Genomic DNA, 9,850 nt, shown 5'->3' with positions numbered 1-9,850 from the left:
GAGGAGTGGCTGGTGGGTTTGAACCGCCAGCCTTCTGGTGAACAGTCAAGTGCCTTAGGCACTATGCTACCAGAGCTCCTAGATACTACACTACTGTTATATAAAATGTTAACATCGGTAGAGGCTGGGTGAAGGACACATAAGACCTCTCTCTCTATTTCTTTGTACTATTCTGTGAATTACACAATTTTTCAATATAAAAAGCAAAATTTAAAAATTTAATTGACCAAGATATAAGTGACTCACCTCTTCCTTTGTGGTGTTCTCAGGCACCCCGTTTAACTGAATACGCCTGCTTGGTTTCTCTTCACTTGGGCCAGTCCTGTAATCTTGATCCTTGAATTCAGAATAAAAGTTATTTTACAAACAAATATTAATTTAGGGTACAGAATGCAGCTGAATGTGAAATACTGATACTCAGGATCAAAAATGAAAATGACTTGTGCGTCGTATGAGGAAATGAAAAATAACTAAATAACTAATTTTGTTCTAAGTCCTTTTTATTTAAAATTATTAGAATGCATGTGTGCTAAGATCAAGATTCATGGAGGAGGTCTTGAAATAGTAAAGCAGAAGGTTAAGAGAAAGAGCATTGAATAATAATTTTATAATCGGGGGGGGGGGACAAAACGCTAACATATTCTCCAAATCTTACTTAAAATGAAAGGTAAGATATTTGTCTGAAATTATAATTTTCCTTTTCTGCATGAGCAAATAGCAAACAAAGAAATTTAAGCTAGATGTCTTATCAAAGATGCTATTTGTAAACAAATTTCATTAGAAAAAAATCAAAAGGTGTCATCTCAGTCTAAACCTTGCCAAAATCCGCACTTTTCATATTTACAAAAACCTGTTTTCTAACTGATTCTTCCCCATTTCAAAATTTATGAAAAAGACTTATAACTTTTCAGAAAAATTGTCCTATACACTGCAGTTACACATACTGTGCTGGCATAATTATTAATACTGTCCTCTTGCACTCTTGAAAGAGTTCCATTTGGATAATAAATTATGTCACATCACCCAAATTTAATACTATCAAAATCAACTATTTGGTTAGACTGCCTTAAGATCATGGTCCAAAATAACAGAAACCTGAGTACAGCTATTTAAAAGGATATTTTCATTGTCTAATTTGTAAGCATAATAATCCTCCTTAGATTATTTATACAAGAAATTTAACATGTAAGTCAATTAAATTAGCTGCAAGAGGACCCTTGTGACGTTAACATCACGTCCTTATGCCTAGGCAAAGGCTCATCTCTCAGTCTACTGGTATTCAAAAATGTTGAATGGGTATAATCTAATTATAAAAAAATTCCCAGTATATAAGGAAGGCAGGATACCATAACCTTCAGAAAAATCTGCATTTTCCACATTTATGAAAGTAAATAAATTTAAGTAATAAAATGAACCCTACACAGCCTAAGACCTGTCTATGTACAAGTTGTGAGGACCAATTCCCAAAGACACACATTTTCAAACAAATTATCCAAGCTCATTTAAGTAAGCATCATAAAGAAAAATAGTGGAACCAAAAAAATATATATGTGAGGGTGTATGCATATGTATGTGTGTATGTAACACACACATACTACATACACACAGGTGCAATGCAGTGAGATGCTTGGTGTGGTGCTTCTAGCCACTGTCCTCCATTTTGTGATGTATTTTAAATCCTACTCTCTATGCTTGTTTGGGAGCTCTGGTAGCATAGTGCCTAAGGCACTTGACTGCTAACCAGAAGGCTGGCGGTTCAAACCTACCAGCCACTCCTCAGAAGGAAGATGGGGCAATGTACTTCCCAGTGATACTGCCTCAGGAAACCCAAGGAGGGGTCACTATTAGTCGGGTCTGACTCACATAACAACAACAACTTGTTTGTTTAGGGTGGGAAGTATCTTGAGTCACACCTTGCTAGAGACTTAGCTTTCCTGAAGGTATGTACACATGTGAATGTTCTGGGAAAGTTCTCTCTCTTTTGGTTTATCATCATCTCACCCCTAGACTTGAGACAGCAACTGGTCATCTGACCGGCCAATTTGGATTCACCTGCCCCCACAATCACATGAGTTGGGGGAATCCTCCAGAACCTGCCTACAGCCTTGGGACTTGACTCTACCACCACATGAGCCATATCCTTAGGAGTTTGTGAGTTCTGTGAGACATTACAGTGAAATGTAAAACTCAAAGATCGGAAGGAGAGTACTGAGTGGAGGAGGAAAAGGGAAGAAATGATGTCAGAGATTATGGAGTGGCACAGCAGTTTGGAAAAGTTGGACATTTGGGCCATCTTTATAACCTCTGCCTCATAGGGACCAGCCTTATGCTGTTCCTTCTAAAGGAAATTATTCAAGCAGTATGCATGTAAGTAGATACGTATATATATGTATGTATATATAGGAATATGCTACATATATGTGCATCTGTGAGGTATAGAGAGTTCTAGTTGTGCTGTGGTTAAGACAGTAGGCTGCTAACCAAAAGGTCAGTCGTTTGAACACACCAAGCTGCTTTGCAAGAGAAAGATGAGGCAGTCTGCTTCCACAAAGATTTATAGGCTTGGAAACCCTATCGGTCAGAATCAACTTGATGGCAGTGGGTTTGGTATGCATATATACATACATATATATATATATATATATATATATATATATATATATATAGTAAAATACACAGAGGCCACAGTTATGGATACTGCTTAGACAAAACCACATACCTTGCAGGATTAGATTTCTGGCTTTGAAGGATTAGGACCACAGTCTGAGGGGACATCCTGGATAATTGGCATGAAGTTATGTTCTACATCCTAATTTGGTGAGTAGTATCTAGGGTCTTAAAAGCTTTAAGTGACCATCTAATACAACTATTGGTCTCTACTTGTCTGAACAAAGGAGAAAGAAGGAAACCAAAGACTCAAAGAAGAAAGTAGTCTATAAGACAGTCCACGCCCTCATCTACCCCAAGACCAGAAGTAGATAGTGCTCAGCTACAGCTACCGATCATTCTGACCAGGGCCACAATAGATGGATCCTGATAGAAAGGTTGAAAAATGTGGAAGGGAATCTCAAATTTCTTTTGGGGGAAGGAGGGACGACCTACTGGACTGGTTAAGACTGGAGGACTCTTCAGAGACTGCTGTCCTGAGATACTCTTCAAACCCTGAACTGCAACTAACCCAAGCACCTTGCAGGTAAATAAAAGACGATCTCAAAAATTAATGAGTATCACCCATAAGTACTGTGCTCCTTTTAAAAATCACCTACATGAGGACATTATGCTGAGTGAAACAAGTCAATCACAGAAAGACAAATATTATATAAGTCCATTATTGTAAAAAGTCAAAGAAAGGTTTATATATGGAACGAAACTTTCTTTGTTGGTTACCAGAGGTGGGAGGGGAGGGGAGGGAATACTGTTAGAGAGGTAGAGACAAATACTGATTTGGGTGAACAGAAAGGTAATGTACCAAATGTGAGTGATCAACACAGTGGCATTGGAGAAGAGGAAGACGCAGACACGTGCATGGGAGGTACAGACAACAAAGATGAACCCTTTTGAACATATAGTTCACTATATGTTCACTGCGTTGTCAGTGAAGGCAACATGGATATACAGATGGATAAATGGTTTGACAGGCTAAACTATCAGGTATGTCTATGCAGGGGGGAGTGCGCCCAAGACCATGCATAGGGTTGGCAGACAATGGTCATTTAAAAAAAAAAAAAAAGGGACAAGGTTTGTTGGTCTGATCGAACCTGGTGGACTCTGAGACTACTGCCCCTAGCTGCCCTTCAGGTCTGGAATTAAACCCACTCCTGTGGCTTCCAGCCAAACAAAAGACAGGCATATCAACTTAATATTTACATTAGGTAGATACACTCCTTGGAGAGAACAATCATGGGAGAATAGAAGGGCTGTATATGCACAGGGAGACAGCTGGGGGCGGGGCAGGAGTGCATGGGAGGGAAGGACACAGGGAAGAGGTGGCTATGGGGAGTAAGTGGGAGGGGAGCTGTTACATTATAGAATATTGCAGTCAATGTCATGAGACAAAGTGTATATGAGCTTCTGTATGGAAAATGAATTTGCTCTGTAAACTTTTACCCAAATCACAATAAAAAATAATAAACAAATAAATAATCACCTACATGAGACCAAACAGTCAGCAATTACTTTTAAAAAAAGATGTGAATATAAGAGGGCAGGGAAACTGGATTAACGGAAAAGGAACAACGAAAACAGAAATAATGAGAATGTCCACACATTGTTTAGAATGCAACCAATGGCAATGAATAACTTGTGTTGAAATTGTTAAATGGGAATCAAAATTGCTATGTAAACCTTCACCAAAAACATAATAAAATATTAAAAAAAAAAAAGAAAAAGAAAGAAGGAAAAAAGAAAACCAGTGCAGACACACAAATTAGAAATATGATATGAGCTGAAGGCCCTTTCTATGGAGATTTACATTCCACTCCTGAACACAAATTTTGCTTGTTAATGGTGTGCAAGGAAACACAGGACTAAAGGTCCTGGATTCTACACGTTATCTTTCAGAAAAGCCTTATGCAAAAGGAAAAAGCAATCCATCTCATAAACATACCTGAAGTTCTCGTTGGGCATCTCGGGCAGTTTTGCCCTCTACGAAAGACTTGTTCTGGCCATAGCCATATATCTGGCTTCCTGGCAGTCTGTGGTCCACATCACGGTACTCCATGCTTCTATAATCAGTGTCTTGACGGCCAAGAAAGTCCAAACTACTTTCTTCTTTAAACAGACCAGCATCTGAACTTCGTTGTTCAACTCCAGAAAGCTGTGACTTATCTTGGTCTTGAAGTGGACTTTGGCTGTTCTGAAAGTCTGATGGCAACTCATGTTCAAAAGCTGCACCTTGTGTTTCTCCTTCTCTTGTTTCTGAATGCTCAAATTCTCCCTTCTGAATGCCAAAAGCAGGCCTTTCTATTATATGGTCATGTGTGGATTCTTCTCTCTTGTTCACATTCACACCAGAATGTTCTCTATCTTGTGTAGAGGGCTGAATGTAATCCAAAATATTTGGATCCACAGGGGGCAACTCCCTATCTTTAAATTCCATACAAGGTCCCACCTCTCTGCCCCTAAAATCCTGATCAGTCCTGGACCGATGCCTATTTCTGAAATCTGAATGTGAGGTGTCCCTGCCCCTAAAGTCTAGATCAGCAGCACCTGAACCTCGGCCTCTAAAGTCCACCTGTGTTCCTTCTTTGTCCCTAAAGTCCAAATCAGATACATCTCTATTCCTAAAATCTGAGCGGGACTGATCTCTGGCCCTGAAATCCAAATCTGATAAATCTCTTCCCCTAAAATCTGCATGGGATCCATCCCGGCCTCTAAAATCTAAATCATAAGCACCTCGACCCCTGAAGTCTGAAGAAGGAGCATCTCTACCTCTGAAGTCAATAGTGTGAGCATCCCTGTCTCTGTAGTTCATATGAGATGTCTCCCTACCTCTATAATCCATAGAAGTACCATCCCCACCCCTGTAGTCCATAGATGGGCCCTCTCTATCCCGAAAATCCCCAGCATGTATGTCCCTACCCCTGAAGTCCAACTGTGATGAATCCCTACTCTGGAAATCAGAAGATGAAAAATCTCCCCCTCTAAAATCATGTCCAGGACCCTCCCCTCCCCGATAGTCACCATGTGGTCCGTCTCTAGCTCCATAGCTGAAAGAATGTTCCTCCACATTTGCAAAGGGAGGCCCCGAATGCCCCTGGAAATCAAAGGGAAGTGAATCTCTGCCAGGAAAGTTGCCAGAGTGTCTCTCTTGAGCATGACTCTTAAGGGGAGGAGGAGGATAATCCCTGTTCCACCCGGGAGCAAACCTTTCTTCTTGGCTCCCACTGTAGAAACAAAGACAGTGTTACTTATATTGTCCAGAGAGTTTGAAATCTACACACCAGCATATTCTTCTCTAATCACAGCACATTCTTCTGTAAACATTTTTTTTTTTTTTTTGGCAGAGTTCTGTAACAAGGTCCTAGATCTGCAGAAAACATCAGTTTTGCTATTTTAAGACGAAGTGGCGGAGTAAACTTTTATGCTCCCATTTCAGAACACGAGGAAAGTCAACACAAGGTTTTCAACATGACTGCTGCAGAAAAAGCTTTCACCCAGTCCTGCAACAGGGAAAATCCGCAACACCAGATAAGCTAGCAATGGTGACACACTACAAAAATTTTCATTTCCTACAGTCAGGGAACTTGGAATTCCAAGGTCAATATGACGATTCCTATACATCAGAAAAATTAATGCACTGTAAATGTCTTACAGTAAATTTCAGGAGGTGCTGTTCTCATTGCTGCATCCAAGGGTGATAGTCAAAAATATTTATTACAGCTAAAGCACAGACATCACCCAACCAGAACAGATGCAGGCCCAAAACAAAGAAAACACTGGCTATAGATCAGCAGTAAGAGTACACCAGTATATACCAGCTGAGCATCACCCCTGGCTGTGTCTAAATCCCAGTTCTGCAGTGGCTCTGCCAAGAACCACTCTCACTTGGGTCCTATTATTATAACTATCCAAGAGGATGTTACAGAAGACAGCATGAATTATGCCACAAGGCATGTGTTAGCCATCTAAGCCAAGCAACAGCATCTAGGAACTTAATGATGAAAGGGATCTAGAAAGAGCATTAGGCCTTCAAGCATTATTCCCATGTCCCAAAAGAAGCAGCTGATATTCCAGATGCCAATGCCACAAACTAGTTGTTGTTGTTTTTTTTAAATGGTAATAAAGTACTTAAAAATAAGCATAGTATGTATTAAATTCGTATTGCCAGTTTACCAAACTCATGAGATAAATAAAATCTGGCCCAATCCCTTCTTCCCTTCACTTAACCTCAAGACCATTTTACATGTTTTGGCTTTGGTAAGAGATTAGGGAATTTAGGCATTTAGGTACATGGGATCCTGATTTGGGGCAGAGAATAAAGAAAACAGAAAGAGTTCTGAGGGGTTATCTGCTACTTAGCAGTAAATCAAAAGTAGGAGATCAAGTCCAACTAATTAAAGGATTCTGAGTCACTCAGTTCAACAGCAACAGTTTACATTGGGAATTTAACAACATTAACCCAAACACTAGAATAGTGCACATTTAGAAAAATTTCAGAACACTATGACTTCCACTGGTTCCCATTAACATTAGTTATGTCTATGCACTTCATCATGAGGGTAATCAGCTTTAATGTTCTTCATAAATAATACATTTAAATCCTAGTTAGCTTACAGGAAGACTTATGCCTCAGCAGACATGTAGGGGATGAGTTTCTGAGGTATCTAAATCTAAATCTACATGTCTTCTCTAACCAGAACATATCCAACCCTGCCTTTGAACTCTGCCCTAAGGATTATCTTACCTTTTTAAATTGGGATCAAAATAGATCTAGAGTAACCTACTGTACTAGGATTCCTGGAACTGTAATTTACACAGACTATACAAAAAATTCTATCAATATAAAATAGCAGTGGCCATAAAAATCATTTTCAGTCAAATAAAAACAAATTTAAGATGGATAGTCACTCAAATGAAACACAAAATAATTTTCCAGCAAGATGCATTTTTGGCCAAAGTAGTCAAAAAGGAATGCTGTATAAATTATGTCTCCCTCTGGTCCAAAGTCTTTAAAAAAAAAAAAAATTCTGAAATAGAAAAATGTCTTACGCTATAGCTAAATTTATCTAATTTCAGAATGCAGACTTAAACCACACTAAGTTAGTTCTGTAAGAAACAGCCTCATTTACAAATAATTATCCATAAGTAATAAGAGAATAGATTACAATCTAAATGTTTTTAAAATGTTAAAAGTATAGCCCACTAATCTACACCAGGGGTCAGTAAACTTTTGTTGTAAAGAGCCAGAGAGTAAATGTATTAGGGCTTTGAGAGGTATATAGTCTCTGAACAACTATTCCACCCTACCATTATAGCACAAAAGCAAGGACAGACAATTTGTAAACGAATGAGTGTGGATGTTCCAACAAAACTTTATTTACAAAAAGAAGCTATAGTTTGCTGACCACTGATCCAGACCTTGGTACTTTGAAAGAAAAAAAACATAGCATCACTATAATAACTTTAATTTAAAGATAGCTGGGCAGAAAGTAAAGACCTCTATCATCTAGCATTTATAAAATACTAGCTTTACTAAACATAACATGGATTTTCTAAACTCAGTTCTCAACCTAAAATTTGACCACAGAACGCCCAAGTTTAAGAATAGTGAATGAGAACATCTGTTGAATTTATACAATAAAATCTTGGAGACTGTCAATCCAAATGAAAATGTACTAGTAATAGAAATTTCAACTGCAGCAACATACTTTTAAATGCTTAACTTTAGATATCAGACTTCTTTACACCAAGAAAAACTGTAAAAATCTGTCTTAAAAGCACATTATTAAATGTAAACACAACACAAAAGCTTTAAAAATACCATTAGTGTATTAGCTATTAAAAAAATTAATTCCCTACAAATCTAAAAAAACAACCCAGTTACAACTGAATGCTACACTTTCTCTACATATCTTTGTATCCAGGAACCCTGACATTGAAATGTCATTTAAAAAACTGGATCAAGTCATTTTCCCTTCTCAGAATCATTTGTGGTACTTATTGCTTAACAATCTGCCACTGGAAAGACACAGCCCTAAATTCCAGGTATGAATTAGTGAACATAATGGAACTTTTATAAATGTGTATATACATTTTTGTTTGCTTTATTTACTAGATAAGTATGAAATACTTTGCTGACAAGATATAAAAAAATAAAAGATCTGGTGATATTTTAAAATGTTTAAAAAGATGTTATAAAACAAAATACTTGGCGTGTTGGGTTTTCAGTTTCCTAATAATTTAGAAATAACTGAAAATTTTTTTTTTAGTTTATATTTTTAATAAACCAGAGATATTTCTCCACATAGAAAACACCTCCCTTTACGGTAGGCCAAGTTGTACACTGTACCATTAAAATATTGACAATTTAAATATTCCAATTTCAGGACTTACCGAAAAGGTCCTGTTCTGTTAGCAGATCGAGAATCCCCCCACATCTCTTTCTATATCAAGAGGCCTCCAATAAATAGATCCCTTTTCTACCAAACTCTGGTTATAGCGGCACCTGTGTAAAACAAAATACATTAGTACATTAGAATATGAAATAGTGGTTAACCTGATTTCCTTCTGCTTGGCTTATCTGGGACCACATCAGCAAGGACATATTTGGAAATCACTTTTAAAAATTTACAAATTAATTTTATAACAAGAAAAATAAATTTTTAATTAAAAATACATATCCTGGGATAGGTGCAGGAGATCCTGGATAGAGTGGGAGAACATGTGGAACAAAACTCAAAATCATAAAAAAAAAGACCAGGTTTTCCTGGTCTGATAGAGCCTTGTGAGACCTCTGAGGTCACAGTTCCTAGCCACCCTTCAGGTCTGGAATTTGAACTCACTCTTGTGGCTTCCAGCAAAACAACAGACATATTGGGTGAATATTTACATCAGGTAGATATATTACTTGGAGCGTTCAATCATGGGAGAACAAAAGGGCAGTGTTTGCATAGGGAAATAGCTCAGGGGGCAGAAGTGCATGGGAGGAAACATACAGGGAAGAGGTAACTATGGGGAGGAAGTGGGAAGAGAGCTATTACATTGTGGGGAATTGCAGTCAATGTCATGAGACAAAGGAGCTCTGGTGGTATAGTGCCTAAGGCATCTGACTGCTAACCAGAAGGCTGGCAGTTCAAACCCACCAGGTACTCCTCAGAAGACTGGACAATCTACTTCTATAGAGATACCA

At 38.2% G+C, this 9,850-nt stretch overlaps 1 protein-coding gene across 1 annotated transcript in view; it reads right to left on the bottom strand.

Annotated features, from left to right (window-relative positions):
• Nucleotides 1-9,098, bottom strand: part of LOC103213093 (RNA-binding protein 6) — a gene marked incomplete at its 3' end in the record, with an annotated part of 89,297 nt that extends 80,199 nt beyond the window's left edge. Inside the window, exons 1-3 of the mRNA XM_007958988.2 lie at nucleotides 9,055-9,098; nucleotides 4,607-5,885; nucleotides 247-336 (exon numbers count right to left, since the gene is read on the bottom strand). Of these exons, the coding sequence (XP_007957179.1) occupies nucleotides 247-336; nucleotides 4,607-5,885; nucleotides 9,055-9,098 (1,413 nt within the window). The remainder of the gene's footprint in view (nucleotides 1-246; nucleotides 337-4,606; nucleotides 5,886-9,054) is intronic.
• Nucleotides 9,099-9,850: the final 752 nt, after the last annotated feature.

This window comes from Orycteropus afer, unplaced genomic scaffold, assembly GCF_000298275.1.
Source record: "Orycteropus afer afer isolate SDZICR_OR568_19922 unplaced genomic scaffold, OryAfe1.0 scaffold01273, whole genome shotgun sequence".
NCBI lineage: Eukaryota > Metazoa > Chordata > Mammalia > Tubulidentata > Orycteropodidae > Orycteropus > Orycteropus afer.
This window is presented reverse-complemented; position numbering and strand designations above follow the sequence as displayed.